We start from the raw sequence: 17,813 nt of genomic DNA on the forward strand, positions 1-17,813 counted from the left end.
CTTACTGTACTGTGGTACCTCAGGTTACATACGCTTCAGGTTACATACGCTTCAGGTTACAGACACCACTAACCCAGAAATAGTGCTTCAGGTTAAGAACTTTGCTTCAGGATGAGAACAGAAATCGTGCTCTGGCGGCGTGGTGGCAGTGGGAGGCCCCATTTGCTAAAGTGGTGCTTCAGGTTAAGAACGGACCTCCGGAACGAATTAAGTACTTAACACGAGGTACCATTGTATTTTCAAATGGGCATTTAAAACCTGCCATTTTACCTTGGCTTACAGAAACTGGGGGATCTGATTCTTTATTTGTATCCCATCCTTCCTGCCAAAGGAGCCCAGGATGGCATTATGTATCCTGTTGCTGGTGGCTGTATTTTGCTTCATTTTATATTGGACTGCTAATTTTAACAATATGGGATTGTTTTATTGAGCTGTTTTAAAATGTGATCTATGGAATTTCATTGTTGTATTTCACATGAACTGCCTTGATAAGGATTTTATTCTTGAAAGGTGGTATAGAAATATATTAAATACAATAAATATAATAGCTTTGAAAGACTGGTTGTGAAATTTACCCAGAATTAAGAAACACTTTCAGCGGGGCTTAGTCCATGTAAGCCTGCAAAGCCTTGCAGCCTAAGAGTTTAGCACAGTGACGACAGTTGTATTACTAATTTCTGTATCCCTTCCAATTTCTCCAAGTCTCTGTCCTGAGCAGGAAATGAAAGCAAGTTTTTAAAAGTGTGGGTGTATAAGACAGAGGCAGAGACAGAGAGTGAGTCACCTCCAGACTGTCAATATTTTGCAGGAGGGATTCAAATACAAGTTGGAAATTTAAGTTTGCACAGTTAAAGTGGATTAAATCACTCTGTTGCCCTAGTGCTTGTGCCATAAGCTTCAAGTCAGTACAGAGCAGTATGGAACAGTCTTTTGACAGATATATGGACATAATGGAAATGTCATGATAATAGTTGGCATTCAACTAGGTTTTACTAAGAGTAGACCTATTGAAAGCAATCAACCTAACTTGGTGATGTTAATTGATTTCAGTGGGTCTGCCCTGAGTAAAACTTAGTTGAATACCACATAGTAGTAATGCTTTTCCCCCTCTTTCAGTGGTATTCTACAATGTCAGTGTATACACTGGAACAATCCCTGGTGCAGAAACAAATTCTAATGTGTACATTACCCTCTTTGGAACCAGAGGAGATTCTGGGAAACGAAAATTTCATAAATCAAGGACTAATAAAGTTTCATTTCAGCGTGGTCAGGTAAAGAAAAAGATGCTGATGGAATTGTCAAATAATTGCAGTAATTATTATTATTATTATTATTATTATTATTATTATTATTATTATTATTCCCTGCCCACCTGGCAGTGTTTCCCCAGCCACTCTGGGCAGCTTACAATGTATCTAAAAACATAATTAAAACATCAGTCCTTTAAAACTTCCCTAAACAGGGCTGCCTTCAGCAGGGGCGAATGAAGGTGTTGTGACACTTGGGGCGGGGCATTGCTAAGTAAGGTGCATGTGTGGCATCACTATGTAATACACATGCGCTGTACGTAGTGACGCCGCACATGCGCTGTATGTAGCAGTTTGCTGGCGCCACCGCTCCAGCGCTGTACAGACTGTGCTGGGATCCTTTGCTCCTCCGTTCGTGGCTGTAGCAGCGATGGAGGGATCATGGCACTGTCCGTACTGCACTGAAGCAGCACTGCCGGCAAACAGCTATGTTCCCCGTGCATATGCGGTGTCGCTACATACAGCGCATGTATGTGACACCACACATGCACTGTACATAGCGGTTTGCCACCGGCACCAGGATCCTCTGCTCATGGCTGTAGCCGCGAACGGAGGCTCCTCCACATGCAGCTGCAGTGGCGCGATGGCCCCCGCAGGATGCCGCCTTGTTGCCCCCACAGACATGACACCTGCCCCCCTGTTGTGACACCACTGGCCTTCAGATGTCTTCTAAAAGTCATATAGTTGTTTATTTCCTTGACATCTGGAGGGCGTTCCACAGGGAGGGTGCCACTACTGAGAAGGCCCTCTGCCTGGTTCGCTGTAACTTCACTTCTTGCAGTGAAGGAACCAGCAGAAGACCCTTGGAGGAGGACCTCAATGTCCAAGCTGAGTGATGGGGGTGGAGACGCTCCTTCAGGTATAGGGCTTTAAAGGTCAGCACTAACACTTTGAATTGTTCTCAGAAACATACTGGGAGCCAATGGAGGTCCTTTAGGACCCGTGTTATATGGTCCCGGCAGCTACTCCCAGTCTCCAGTCTAGCTGTAGCATTCTGGATTAGTTGTAGTTTCCAAGTCAACTTCAAAGGTAGCCCCACGTAGAGCACATTGCAGTAGTCTAAGCTGGAGATAACCAGGGCATGCACCACTCTGCAATTGTACTTGAGCATTATGTTTCAGTTAACTATGGGGAAGATTTATTATGTGGTGATCATCCACTCCATATGTTTCAAATGTAGAGATACAATGTGGCGAAGTATTTCTTTTTCATAGTTAAAACAGAATTACTTAAATGCTCAGTATTCTTTACATGAAGGATGCTAACCAAACCATTTTATTCTAGAACTTACTGGAACACATATTAGCCATGTTAAAAACCCACCAGAAATCTCCCTTCAACTGCCCCAGGGCCCTGGTCACTAGAGCTCTTGAGCTTTTTATAAAATCTGGACTGGAGCTGCTCTGGACTCTGCTGAACTGGAGCACATAAATCTGGTGCCCTTAACATTGCAGTGATTACTATTTCAATCAGCTAGGCTCACTTGCTTCTGGCTAGCCTTTCTTCCCTTTGACATTTTTCCCGTCCCAGTAAAAGTACAGCAGTGATGGTTGGAAATGAAATTTTATATTTGTTTTAAAATTATTACATAAAATTTATGCTCTGCTTTATCGTTAAAAACTCCCAAACAAAACAGTCTGTGATTCTCGTTTTTGTGTTTCTGCAGACTGATGTGTTCTCCGTGATGGCTGTATCACTTGGAGTTGTGAATAAAATTCTCATTAGCCATGATGGAACTGGTCCAGGTAAAACTAATTTCCTATTGACAGATCAGTTTCACAATCTGTTTGAAAGTGCATACCCATTTTCTTCTGTGTAGTTCCATGGTCTAAGATCAGACAAGATTTTCTTTTCTTGCTGTATATAGAGCATATAGTTTATTCATCTTATATAATAACATATATTTTATAAAGATAATCAAATTTTATAGAAGAACTTTAAACAATTCTGAGCCTTCTCCCTTTGCATTACTGTTGATTCCTCCCATATTATAGTTGTTGTTTTGTCTAATGGCTTAATCATAATTTATGGGAAAGCATGTGCGCTTCTTGTCTTTCACATGCTTCCCAATAAACACAGTAATGTTTTAAGGTGATGTCCCCTTCTCTCCAAACATGGGGACATGTGGTAGACATGCACCAAGTAACTACGATTGGCTATTACTCTTGGTACATATGTACTACATGCTTATGAAAATACATTGCTTTGTTAAACGTTACAAGTTTGCATGCAGTAGACATACACATCCGCGACATAAACTGTGAAGCAGACTTATTTTTTTTCTGTATGGAACAAACATTTGATGTATTATATCTCTTTTTAAAAAGAAAAGGTCCACACTGATGAAGTAATAAAAATATATATTGCTTTTTCAAAGAGTGGAATTTACTCACAAATCAGTCAGTTTAGTGAACATTTTTGTTCAAATATTTCACCAATAAAGTAATTGCAGTGCAATCCTATATGTGTCTACCCAGAAGCAATTCCCATTGTCTCCGGTGGAGGCTTCATCCTAAAATACCAAGATTGCCAGCTTAGAGCATCGAATCAGGGAAATGCTCAGCCTCTTAGTTTTTAAAATCCCAAAATATAACTTGTTAAAATATGATAAAATTGTGTGGGTATTGTGGAGGAGTTGTGTTGTTTATGAGTTTGGATGTCACAGTCATGTAACCAGATTAAATAAAAGATGTGGTTTGGTTGCTGGGAAAAGTTAATACCCCTGCAATGAATGTATTTCTTACTGTAAACACAACTGAATCAAATAAATATCAGCTGATAATTTATTATATTATTCTTTAAAGCAATAATTCGGGAAGGTTCTAAAATATGTTTGAATGGTAATGAAATATGTTGACCTAGCTCTCCTTGAGTTTCTGTTGCACAATACAAAACTCTCTCTCCCACCCTACCCCAAAGCTAAGCATTTCATCCTTCACCCATATGCAATGCAAACTGTAAAAAAGATGAAGTGTTTAGCTCATCAAGTATTCTGTTAAAACCATCTCAGACAAAATATATTTCCTTAAACCTAAAGGTTTCTTATTTTTGAGGAAAAATAAAGTGTTGAGAGTATTAATTACTGGCTTTGCGCAAGTGAACTGTGTTAATCCTTTTGTCCTGATTATCTGAGTTTGATATGATTGAATTAACCACCACTACCACCCCTCTTTCACACACAAGCATTCTAAGCATAGGATGTTCTTGTCATTGAATCACAGGCAGTGGTTGGTTCCTTGAAAAAGTTGTCATCAAATTTCAAGAGAGAGAGGAAGGGGAAGAAGAAGAAGTAGTGTTTCCCTGTAATAGGTATGCTAATGTGGGTAATGTGCAAGAGTTCCTCATCAAAATGGAAGGATTTACCGGTATATTGATAATATAAACCAGAACAGGCTGAACTACAGCTCCATGGCTAGGTGATTCCTGCATTGCAGGGTGTTGGACTAAAATGATCCTAGTAGTCCCTTCCAACTCTAAAATTCTATGCATCTATGAATCACAGTTTCTCTGTCTTGTCTGGATTCACTTTATTGATCCTCAGCCAGTTCATGATAATTTCCATATACCAGTTCAGCACATCTGCTGCTTCCCTGACTCAAGTGAAAAAAAGAAATACAATTGAGTGTTTTCTACATATGACAACACATCACTCCAAATCCCTGCATGGCCTCAGGGGTTTCATGCACGCAGTAAAAAGGCATAATGGGGAGGCAGGGCAGAACTTTGAAGAACCTCATAGGGTTCAAGAGCAGGTTTGGTGTTGAAAAAGCATTGGTTGCCTTGATGGATAATCTGTGTTGTCAGAAGAAGGAGTGTGCCCTCCTGAATCTTTCAGTGCCTTTTAATATTCTTGAGCATGATAAGCCTCAACAGACTTTCTGGGTTGTGGCTCATGGGCATTGCCATTCAGTGACAATGTTCAAATGCTGGTGTTAGGGGGGCTACTGCTTGGTCTTATGACAATCTGCTCTGCAAAGTTCCATCTTGCGTTCCATGAGACGTGTTTACCTGAATCTGCTGGGTGAGGTAATCCAGACATTTGGACTAGGATGAATGTCAGTATGCTAATGACACCCAGCTCTATTCTCCTTTTCAGCTGATTCAGGTGAGGCAGTGGAATTATTATTATTATTATTAAGTCTAGAAATGTTTATAGTGGTGTGATGAATTGATGGTAGGGATCAGTAATGGGTTGTTGGATGACGGCCCATAAAATTAAGCAGAATTCTCATGAGACAGGTCACTGTTGGTGGGTTGTTTGTCTTACTAGGGGCATAGTCTTGAACCTTCTAAGGATGGGCTTGTACTCCCATTGAAATATCAGGCTCACAGTTTGAGGGTGCTGAGAGAGATCCAGCTACTTATAGAAGGCCCAAGTAAACTCCATGATTTAAAGCGCATTTTATTAGCTAAGACTGGTGTGCTGATGCGACTTATCCTGGACAGAGATAGCCTGGCTGTGGTCTGGTAACCACCAAACTAGACTACTGCAATATCTTATATGTGGGTTTGCTTTTGAGGACTTTTCCAAAGCTTAATACACCCGCTAGATTACTAATGCGGGCAGGCCAAAATGAAACACATTTTGCCAGGTCTTAGTGGATGACACTAAATGGCTTGGGAAGCCGGAACCAAAGGACCACTATATTCCCTATGGCTGTGCTGTAACATTAAAATCGTAATCAAAAATACTTCTCTGAACCTGCTTAAGTGAGATAGGTGGTAATGGAAGAGAAGAACTTTCAAGGTGTGTCATCTTGAATGTACAATGCTCTTCTTTGTTGCAGTTTTTTTTAATAAAAAATTGTTTTGCTATGTTTTATTTTTGTGTGTGTGTTGGTTTTGTAATTGCTGTGCGCCACCCTGGGAGTTGTTAGGCTGAAGCATGACATAAAATTGTTTACAGTAAATAAATCTACACAATTTCTCTGTATTAAGAACAGCTACCCTTGTTTATATCTGGAGAGACAATATGTAACTTGACAAGTGATACTTAGAAACTTTATTAAGTTGGGGGGGGAGGAAATAATGCAGGGCTTCGATTTACCAAGACTAATTACTAACTGCCTTCACTGTAATTACTTTCTTTTTTTACAATGGAAGATGGCTAGATGAGTACCAGGATGATGGGAAGACAGAAAGAGAGCTAATTGCCAGAAGTAAGTACTGAAAATAAGATCATTTGTACTATAATTATATCCTAGGTACCAAATTGCTAATTAAACTTAAAACTATAGATTCTTCTTGTGAATAAGAATAAGATTGTTTTTGCTTTTCTATTTTAGAAAACAGTAATGCACCAATGGCATATAGAGGTAAGTTGCACTCTGTATTCATTTCCTGTAGAAACAGTCTTTGCTGTTTAAATTTAAACATCATTCTGGGCTGAAGCAGACACATAAGAAAAAAAAGGAGGAACACATGGTTGCGTTTATTCAGGCTTGTCCATCTAGCATTCAATAATGGTTTAGTGTTACATGCAAATGCAGCCATTGTCTTTTACAAGTAGCCATTCATGGAAAGCTTCTGCTAACATGGAAAATATAGATTGTCTGATAATGATCTGTAGAAGGGGCATCATAAGTCATTTAGCTGAGTAGCGAAAAGGATTTCTCACAAAGTGTTTTCCTCATATTTATTGTTCTATTCTAAAATGAGTCAGAGGTTCTTCTGAGAGCAGATCCAAGGTTTGTTTTGTTTATGCCAACATCACTGTCATTTAATAATTGGAGACAGCTACTCTAGCAAGCGAGTGGAAAAAATGCATTGTGAAGTGACAGCAAAAGCAGTTTCTGGTCAGAGTTCATCAGGGTATTCTCATAGTATCCAGAAATAATGCCGACTTAAGCTATACAGCTACTATGCACAACCACGTTTTGCAGATCCCTGCCCTGAAGTCCATGTACACCACCAAGTCCATTGAGCTTCTCCAGACAGTCTGTCAAATTTCTGCTTTTTCACCTGCTTATTGCTGTTGCCCCAGTAACAGTCTCTCTTGCTTGGTCACCAGTTTTTCCTGCTGCTCATGCTCTGTTTCAATATATTATTTCACATCGGTGATGGCAGTCCATGCTGGGCTGTTGGTATTACGAGGGATAGAGGGATGTTTCATTCAGTCCATATTTTTAAGTAGACTAATTTTCACCTCCTGCACTAATACACCAATTGGGATGTAACTTCTCAAAGTTTTGTAATACAGTTCTCAGCTAAAAATATGTACCAAGATCATTTTTTAAAAAGCCTATACTGTATTAGGATAATATTTTTTTTAGGAAAATGCACATTGAGCTAAAACAAATACTTAAATGTGTATTTTTAATATAAAATTATATGTAGATCCATATTTAAACAAGAATTTTCATACAGATAAAAGATTCACAGATAAATGCAGAAAAGGAATGCAATTGATGTTTTATGAATGAACACATGCAAGACTGACATGGACCAATCTATCCATCCTGACCTATTTTGCTAATTTGATATGGCTTCATTGTTACTTTTAAGGATCTAGCATCATCTGATGGAGTGCTGGCTGCTACACAGACCAACTTGTGTTTTCTTGTTAGTATTCATAAAAATATGGATGGAGACCTAAAATGGTCTCTGCCTGTGCTTCTGATTGCCTCGATTCAACTTGTAAAACACATTGAGCTTTAACAAAAGATTGTCAGCTAGGTGAAATGCAAAGTTGGGTTTTCTATTAGAAATGGAAAGCATTTTGCATTAAAATTTCCTGGCATGAAGTAGGAATGCCATCAAAGAAAAGAAGAGCAGTATCCAGCCTTTTTTTATTATTTCCCTCATTTACTGTCTTTCTCAGTGCTAATCTGTCATGAACCCTCATTATCATCCCAAGGTGGGTTTGTTGTTCACCCTCTTGCTTTGCCAGATCATGTAATCACTTTTGCTCTGGGAGCTGCACCTCCCTTTATTCTCCTGCTGCTACATTACTAATTAAAAAGATGACAGAGCATCATCAATGTAGTAGTAGCAGTTCTGATCTCCCTCATCCATGTCGACAACTAAATATAAAATGACATGAGAGGAGAAGCAAAGTGTCTGTTACAGCAAAGGGCTTTAGTGAGGGGAGTTAAAACAAGCAGAAATTAATTCAAATGTTTAGGAATTGAGCCTTTGCTGCCACAAGCAGCTATGGAAGCCTCTCATTGTGATTGCCTGTGGGAAACCCACCCCATGCCACCCTCTACAGAATATGGTATGATGCCTTATCTGTGCCAGGGGACACCTGCACCAGATCCTGACTGATTGAAGGGATCAATTAGAGCAGGATAGCATGGAAAACTATGTCTGACTCAGCAGATCTGACTCTTCCATTCTATAATTGCTGATTCTCTTCCCTTGATGAGGCTTGCTCCTGTGATCTGCATAATTGTTAGCTCTTCACTGGTGATAGATCAGTGTTGTGTATGGTGGAGGGGGATGAGCCAGGACAGCACATGCAAAGGAGTGTGTGAGAGTGGGAATTTTAAAAATGGGAAAATGGGGAAGAATCATGGAATTGCGTAAAGTTCACTGGTACCCCAAGTGTCATCTAGTCCAACCCCCTGCAAGAAAGGAATCTCAACTGAAGCATCCATGACAGATGACCATCCAACTTCAGCTTAAAAATCTTCAAGAAAGGAAAGTCCACAACCTTCCAATGGAGTCCATTCCGCTGTCAAACAGCTCTTGCTGTCAGAAAGTCCTTCCTGATCAGAATCTCCTTTCTTGTAACTTGAAGCCATTGATTTGGGTCCTAGCCTCCAGAACAGGAGAAAACAAGTTTCCTCCATCTTCCATGTGACATCTCTTTAGATATCTGAAGATGGCTATCATATCTCCTTTTTTTAAAGGCTAAACATACCCAGCTCCCTCAACCCTTCCTCATAAGGCTTGGTTTCCAGACCTTTGATAATCTTGGTTGTCCTACTCTCCACACATTCCAGCTTGTCAGTATTTATTCATTCATCCTTTATTGGCATAATATGTCAATATCCTTCTTAAACTGTGTTGCCTAGAACTAAACACAGTATTCTAGGTGTGGTCTGACTAATGCAGAATAGAACAGTACTATTACTTCCCTTCATCTGGACACTATACTTCTATGGATGCAGCCTATAATAGCATTAGATTTTTTATTGCTGTTAACTAATGTTAAGCTTGTTAAAAAAAACCATAATTGGGGGGGAGGACAGAAAATGAAGTTGACAAATGATGTTGTAGCTATTTCATAAATTAACTTACTTGAAAATGTCACAGAGCTGCCTAACATGCAGTTACTCTTTGCCTAAAATGCAGTTGTATAATAGTGTATAATACACTGGTCTCCAACATCTCATAGCCTGATCTTGTGTTGCCTTGCCATTGACACAATCTTAGTGAATCAGAGCTTTTTTGTGATGGTACAGAGCATCTTCACCCCCTTTTTTGCTGCTTGTGGCAGCTGTTTTGTGCTGGCACTCTAAGCACTTTTATCAAGCCATGAATACTGGCAATTATTATTTTCTGCAAAAAACCCCACAAATCACTGCAGTGAATGTGTGAGTTCTTGACTTTAAAAGTCCTTTCCTTATGTACAGCACTGCTGAAATTCATTTTAGTCACAAAAATAGCAAGAAACCCTTGATAGTTTTTCCTCAGTCTTATAAAATACAATTTTGTTTTGATTGTTTGTTTACCTTTATTCCACAGGTCAGTGGAGAGTGCTGGTAAAGACCGCTCAAGATTCCCCACTGTCACGGGAGTGTAAAAGAACCCTTGTGATTTACGGCTCAAAGGGCAAAAGTGACAATCTTCTCCTTTCTTCCCAAAGCTTGGGAGATATGCCCTTTCAACCAGGAGCAACTGATGAATTCCTTGTAAGTTGCAGCTACAGCACAGCACAGAGATTGCAGTGGCATCTTGCTCTAGCCAAAGGATATATTTGGAATCCTATTACAACTGTAGCAAATGCCATCTCTTATTTACAAAGATGGCTTGATTTGTGGTTTAGTTTTTCTCGATATATTTTCCCTGTTCTTTTACAATCTGTAAACTGGATGCAGCCAATATGGAATGCAACACATACCCAAAGTCAGAAACAATGAGAATCATAGAAGTATCTATTGAAAGACCGTGCTCAGCCTATGGTCGGGAAAGGTAGGTTCTATGCATTTTCAGAAGAAATAAATTGACACTTTACAGAACATAGGCAAATTGGTGACAGCTGGCCCAGTGTTGGGCCATGACATTCCTGGGCAGTTACTAGGGCCCCACAAGGGTGTCCTGATGTCTGCCCTGGGTCTCTCTTTATTCTCATTTTATTAGTGCTGGATGGCTGGGTCTGGGAGCCATCCTTTTAGTTTCCCATTTAGGGGCATTTAACTTCTATTGTATTGTATTGGGTTGTAGCTCAGAAGAAGAGCCACTATCTATTTGATTTTGTGTCACAACTGTTCACAGTTAGATTCTTCTCTCCCACACTGTATTAAGCATTTACGATTGAGCTCCCCCACCTCTACCCCTCTCAGAGTGAATAGACCACAAACTTAAGTAAGTGTAAATACTTTACTTGCCCATGTATTGTTCAATGCTACAGCAGAAACAACACGGATAAGATATTCTTGGTTACAAAATACAAAAAAGTATCTTCAAACATGGAGCCTGGGCTTGGGAGCTCCAGCCTCATACATGTGCTGAGCTTACATAGGAGGGAGGGGAGGCAGGAAACAACCCTTACTTCCCCGCTCCTTGGAGAAGAGGGGAATGTGACATAGAATCATAGACTCATAGAATTGTAGAATTGGAAGGGACCCCAGGGTCCTCTTGTCCCACCCCCTGCACTGCAGGAATATTGCCCACAACCTGTGTCTAGGGATTATTGCTCAGAGTACTTTTGCTATGTTCACTATTGGTGGCTTCCTTGCCCAATTGCTGAATAGGAACATAGGAAGTTGTTTTATATTAAGTCAAACCTAATTGGTCCATCTAGCTCAATATTGTCTACACTGACCTTTATTAGCTCTCCGGGGTTTCAGGCAGGAGTGGTTTCCAGAGCTACCTGGAGATGTGGGGATTGAACCTGGGACCTTCTGCATGCAAAGCATATGCTCTTTCATTGAGCTACAGCTCTTCCCCAAATACCTGTGCATCTCTTCCCCTGCTGAAGCCTGGCACATTTTTTCTTATTATTTTTGATTGACTGCTTCACCAAGAGTCCTTCCTTGCATAGCCTCATATTGGGGGCACTGGAGTAGAAAACATAGTCTGGCTTGTTACCTTTGCTGGTAGATTTTCAAACAGTGAAGCAATTTAATTCAAGTCCCATCTGACCTTTATAGCATACTCAGAGTGGAATCTATTACAGCAGGGGTCTGTTGGGGAGAATGCCTCATTTCAATAATAGAGCAATAGGCTGTTGGAAAAGCTAGTTTTTCAGACACTTTGTAATTGTTTTGCCCTCAGTCATGGTAGAGCATGAATGTGCAACATTCAACATAGTGGGATCCTACTGCATCTGGTTCCTAAATGACTTGTGTTACAGTTGACAAATAGTAGCAATAGTTTGTGTTTCTGTAGCATTCTAACTAAGCACATACTTTAGCAATTCTGTAGCATTCTAAGCAAACACATATTTTAGTAAGCTGCAGAATCAGGGCTGGCATCTGTCCCTAGTATCCTTGGGCACCTGCCAGGGCCCAATAGTGATACCTGCCATGGGCCCAGAACTTTGAGCATCACCAGGCAACTGGATCAATCATTGAATTGCAGAGTTGGAAGGAACCCCAAAAGTCATCTAGCCCATATTTTATCTCCATAATACAAATTGGGAGGAGAGGCATGAGAGGTAAGGGCTTGCCTATCCCGACCCTTTTCCCAGTTGTGTTCACAGTTGAGCTAAGAATGTGGAATTTCATAGCTGAGAGCTCATGCTCTTCAGTAGTGTGCTGCATTACTTTGCCAGAGAACAGCAGGATAACATGAGTACGTTTTTTTCTTTGTGATTATGTGCATAAAATCTTTGCAAATCCAGTAATGCTGGCCAATATTCTTTGTGCACAAATTTGTTTTTGTTTCTTTTTTAAAATAGATGGTCACACACATGGGAATGTGACCTTCCTGATTATTTTTCTCTGCCCCACCCCTCCCCATGCTGACACAGCTCCATGAGAACAATTGCAACCGCTAATAAGCAAACAAGCTTTCTACATGTTAATCTTGCATGTGCAATACAGAGATTTTGCCCCCCTCCCTTATACTGTACCTTGCATTTTCATGTCTCTCCCCTCCTCCCTAAATATTTTTTTCTAGAGCTACCCCTGGCTGTGCAGCTCAAGTATCTTGACAGCTCACAAAGCCAGTCTGAAATTTAAGAGCAATAGCTGCGGCATGAAAATGTTGAGATGCCATTCTATTCCAAACCATTTAAGCAACATCAAGGCTTGGTTGCCCCCTTTATACCTTATTGCTGAGGCTGTTTGAATGATCATAGGCTTTTGTTGCGTGAGTTCACCTATTCCCATTTGTGGCAGCAAAACTGGTTGCCATGGGAATGGCTGTGTGATGTTGCAATTAACAGAAGACTGCAAATTCAGCAAAGCAATATGCAGGAGCAGAAGAACAACAAAGATCTGGATTCAGTACGATAGCACTTAGTCAGGATTCACATACAAATAATATACGGTAGTACTGTTTGTACAGAGTCAGCTTCTCAAAAATGGCAGGCCTCATTTTGATCCATAAATTTGATTTCTAATTATTTCCATGAGTATGTGGGTGTTGATTTGCTTAAGTTTGAACATATATTTGGCACCAATCCAGCAGCTTAAGTGCTCATAGGAACCTTGAATGCATACACAGATCTCCGCATGAACATGAAGCTTTTGCCCACTCTCATCTATGAGTTTGACAGTTCTCCACTTTGGGCAATGAGGTCTTGCATTTGCGGATATGAAGTGTTCCCTGACAGTGAAGAGCAGTGCTATTTTTCTAGAAAAAGAGGTGCCAGAACTCACCATGAATGCTTCCCTTGTTCTCTTATAATGGCAATGGCGCTCACGTGAGAGGTGCTGGAACCGAGTTCCAGTGAGTTCTAGCTGAAAAAAAGCATAGTTTTATGGTAAGAGTGGTGGATTTGTACTGGGGAGATGTAGTTTTAAATCTCAACTCAGTGATGAAGCTCACTGGATGCCTGTTACGCCAGTCACTATCTTTCGATAAAGCCTTTCTATCAGGGAAAGTGAGGGCTGGACCATAAAGAAGACTGATCGCCGAAGAACTGATGCTTTTGAATTATGGTGCTGGAGGAGTCTCTTGAGAATCCCATGGACTGCAAGAAGATCAAACCTATCCAGTTTTAAGTAAATCAGCCCTGAATGCTCAGTGAAAGGACAGATCCTGAAGCTGAGGCTCCAGTACTTTGGCTACCTCATGAGAAGAGAAGACTCCCTGGAAAAGACCCTGATGTTGGGAAAGATGGAGAGCAGAAGGAGAAGGGGATGACAGAAGATGAGATGGTTGGACAGTGTTCTTGAAGCTACTAACATGAGTTTGACCAAACTGCAGGAGGCAATGGAAGACAGGAGTGTCTGGCGTGCTCTGGTCCATGGGGTCACAAAGAGTCAGACACAACTAAATGAATAAACAACAACAAGCTGTGTGAGGAAAAATTAGTGCAGGGGAATAGCCATGGATGCAACCCTGCACTACCTAGAAGGAAGAGCAAGCAACGTATAAATGTAACACTCCAAAATACTTGGAGATGGAGATGGCTCTCATGGTAGTGTGGTTAGTAGGAGTGGGGTGAAATGGGGCAACTTGTGCATATTGCGAGGTAGCCAAAGATGTCAACTTGGTTCAGGAAAAGAACACCCCAGCTATGAAAATATAAGGCTATAAGATTTCAAGACACCATTCTGTGTTTTCCGTGTCACTTAGAATCTTGCTTTTTTTCAATGAGAGATGCAACCCTGCCTTTTCCGCCCACGGTGGCCTTTTCTAGCACACTGGCTTTCAAGTGTTGTTATTTCAGTGGGGAAAAAACCAGAAGCAATTCCAGACAGCGGCTCATTATGTAACCAGTGCTTATGAGGACTGTTGCCATGTTAATGCGACACATAGCAGTCATGAAGGTGTCCTGGAACAGTTTTATTAGTAAATGCAAACATTCTGGTTTCATGGATATTTCTTTATAATGCATGCTGCCAATCCTAGGCACAGTTGCTGAAATGTAACCTCCCTTGAATTTATTGGGAATGTATGCTCAGGCTGTAAAGCTGAGCTAAATGGAGGTGGTGCTGTTCGCTATGCTCAAGATGTAAACATGAAGCCTCCTCAGGTTAATGGATAGTCGACATAATTATGACAACCAGCCTGGAGACTTGTTCAGAGGAAGAGGGCAGTTAGAACATGATGAGGATTTGTTGTCTGGCACAACTACAAACAGAGCTCATGTGGAGCACTGAAAAATTGGATCGAACTCTGATTAGTTCAAAGAGTTCATGTTAGAGTTTTTTAAACAAACTATTTGCTTGGCTTGACTTTAAAAGCTACATTACGTTAATTTGGGGCTAATGGGAATCAAAGGGATAAAAGAGTTTATTAGGATCTCAAGAGCAGATCAAATAACAGACTGACAGAGAAACGGAAACATACAACTTTATCCTCAGGAGCCAAGTAAATCAAAACAACAAAACAACAAAGTGCAGCTACTTTTAACTGACTTAAAAACACCCAAGTGGAAGAACAGAGTGGAGAGAAAGTAATTGTGGACTAAGATTTTTTTGTGGAGTGGGGGCATGTAAAAGGAGATGATTGTATCATAGACTCAGAAGGTGCTGCTGAATGCTAGCCACAGACCCACTTCCTCACCTCTGGCCACAACAAAGATCAGATGAACTGCAGAAAGGTGTTCCTAGAAGAGGCAGTAGCTGCAATTGTTTCTAATAATGTATCTGCCAGCCTATTCAGGTTAATTGGAACAAAAATATGTTAGATTTAGATTTGCTGGTCTGGAATACAATTGGAGATCAGAGTTCCTAATCTACTCATTTGTACTCTGTGCCCTGAAAGACTGAAAAATAATCCACCTTTTTACCTCCCTTTATCCATCCTGACCATGTATGCAAAATGGCTGATGTGGCGTTAGAAGTGACTAATCCACATGGTGTGAAATTTAGATGCAGTCCCAATTTCATAAAATCTGCCATCTAAGTTTGGGCTGTTTGAGCTTTAGTTCATATAGCAATTTTTGATGATGCAATAGCCAGTCAAACTAATCAAATGGATTGCTATCAAACTATCAATAGGAGCCAGAGAAAAATGACTGACATCATGATAGTCTTGCAAATTCATGGATATCTATGGCTTCCTGACGGCCAAGCCCCAAGTGCAAATTTTTGTCTGGTACTCTGGCAGGAAAGTTTGCATGAGGCATATCCCAGCAAACCTGAGAAAACTTTAAGATTGTTGCCTAGGTTCAGGAGGGCAAAATATGGATTCTTGTTCATTGGAAATCTTATTGGGAGATAATTTTTCAGCTAATAGAAAGTAGGAAAAACATTCTTAGTAGAATATAATAAACCAACATAATGGAAATTGGTATTATACTATTATGGGATCTTTTTAAGGTGCTTAATGCAATGAATTTCCCCCCTTGTTTTATATCCATTGCATGTCATTTGAATTTCTGTATTTTAGCAACAGGCCTGGGTAACCAGTGTAGCAGGGGAACTAGGGAGGCATTTACTGTGTTACACCACAGTCCTTTAAAACATTGGTATCATCTCAATATGAGGCCCAAGACATTTTGTGGGATAATCAATCCTATTCCTTAGTTGTTGGACTGTGTTCAGACTAAAGGACTTTTCCAGGATTCTCCCCACTGCCTGTAAGATTGGGGTCTGGGGATGACAGAGGGATTGCCTGAGTGATCCAACTTGGCAGACAGGTTTAGCGTTATTATGTAAAACAGTTCTCCAAGTGCAAGCAATTTGCTTCCATAGGAGCTAATGGTTGGAGAATTGTTGGGGGCACATCTTCCTCAGGCAGTCCCTCTTCTTCTGTGGGGAATGGTGTCATCAGGTGCAGATGGTATCAGAGACTGCAACTGACAGAGTTGCACAGAAGGTTGAGTTGCACCCTGGAAAAATCTTATGGAGTTTTTTGCCACCTTAGAAACTTAGTGGGGGAGCAGCATCTGTTGGAGTGTTAATGCTATCAACCTCCACCTTATGCTCAACTTGCATAGTTGTAAATAAATGCAAATATTGCAAAATGCATTAAGCTTGCTGCTTTCCCTTTAAATCCCTGAGATTTAAAGTCTCACTCTGATCTCTCTCCAAATCTCCACTCATCAGCAGATGAGAGAATATTAAATCCTACTGCCTAGGCTGGGCACTCCTGTTTGCTGCTGGGAGCAGGGCAGGGCAGACAATGCAGGATTAAACCCTGTTCTGCCACCCATCAGCTGATGTCACTGGTGGACATGGTTTTGGGGAAGTGGACTGGCTTTCCAAATTGGAGCCCTTGGCAGCCCAAGATTGGTCTGCAGGCCAGAGGTTCCCCGCTCCTTCTATAAACAAAACAATAGCTCAGTAAAAGCTAGGCCTAGTCTAACTAGCGTGTAAGCTTTGTGCAGACGAATCAGGATGGATGTGGAATAAACAGGCCAACCTGAAGAACATTGAATGAACCGCTTCAGTGAAATGCATGGCAAGCTTTCCTGCCACAAGGCATTCACTGCTTTTCTAAAGAGTATAAATATGCAGTCACTGACTAACTCATTTAAATGCCCCATGGTTACAACACACGCATCTTGCATGCACATCTTCTATGTGCAGAGGATGTTTTCAGTTTTAAGAGGAAGCATTCCAATGTGTGATTCCCTTACTGTGAACTGAAGCACTGTACTCTAGCAGAGTTACATGGGACTCAGCTATACAGTGACAAATAAAGCATTTAAAGTGTGTTGTAAAGTTCAATATACAAACGTGGCACTAAATGGCGTTGGTGAGCTATGGTAAATTCAATATATTTTTCAAATCTTTTTTTAAAAAAGAATTTTCACAGCGTTTTTTATATGTGTGTAGATTCCACCACTGTATGATTCTGGTATATGGGTAAGTGAAAAAAATATATGGATGAACAAAAAAAGTGATAGTGCTGCAAAAAGGGAGAGGTTCTTTCTGCCTTGTCTATGTTGATACAGGGGAGGATGAAAGTAATTGGGAATGATTTTTCCTTATCTATATCTGTATTCTCATCTTGGCATTATTCACCATCAATTCTTTCTCTGCCTACATAAATTGAAAAAATCCAGGGAGGAGGTGAGCAGTGAAAGACATTACATTGATTTTCTTGACCTTTTAACTATCAGCAGCAGTAGCAACAAAAATGACCATCACAATTGAAGTAGCAAAGTCATGACAGAACCTTCAGTTCCAGCATCCAATCCGTCAATAACACAGGGAGACTGTAATGTCCACTATGAGTAACAAATATTGATTAAATAATATAAAACAAAAAAAG

The 17,813-nt window shown here is 40.5% G+C and overlaps 1 protein-coding gene across 3 annotated transcripts in view; it reads left to right on the top strand.

The window, feature by feature from the left end:
* The window catches only part of LOC309538335 (lipoxygenase homology domain-containing protein 1-like), a 179,666-nt gene that overhangs the window by 93,668 nt on the left and 68,185 nt on the right, over positions 1–17,813 (top strand). For all 3 annotated transcript variants that reach the window (XM_082233720.1, XM_082233722.1, XM_082233721.1), the window contains 6 exons: positions 1,117–1,271; positions 2,974–3,052; positions 4,529–4,616; positions 6,411–6,466; positions 6,593–6,622; positions 9,999–10,165. In XM_082233720.1, the coding sequence (XP_082089846.1) occupies positions 1,117–1,271; positions 2,974–3,052; positions 4,529–4,616; positions 6,411–6,466; positions 6,593–6,622; positions 9,999–10,165 (575 nt within the window). The remainder of the gene's footprint in view (positions 1–1,116; positions 1,272–2,973; positions 3,053–4,528; positions 4,617–6,410; positions 6,467–6,592; positions 6,623–9,998; positions 10,166–17,813) is intronic.

This window comes from Podarcis vaucheri, assembly GCF_965113315.1.
Source record: "Podarcis vaucheri genome assembly, chromosome: 8".
NCBI classification, from domain to species: domain Eukaryota; kingdom Metazoa; phylum Chordata; class Lepidosauria; order Squamata; family Lacertidae; genus Podarcis; species Podarcis vaucheri.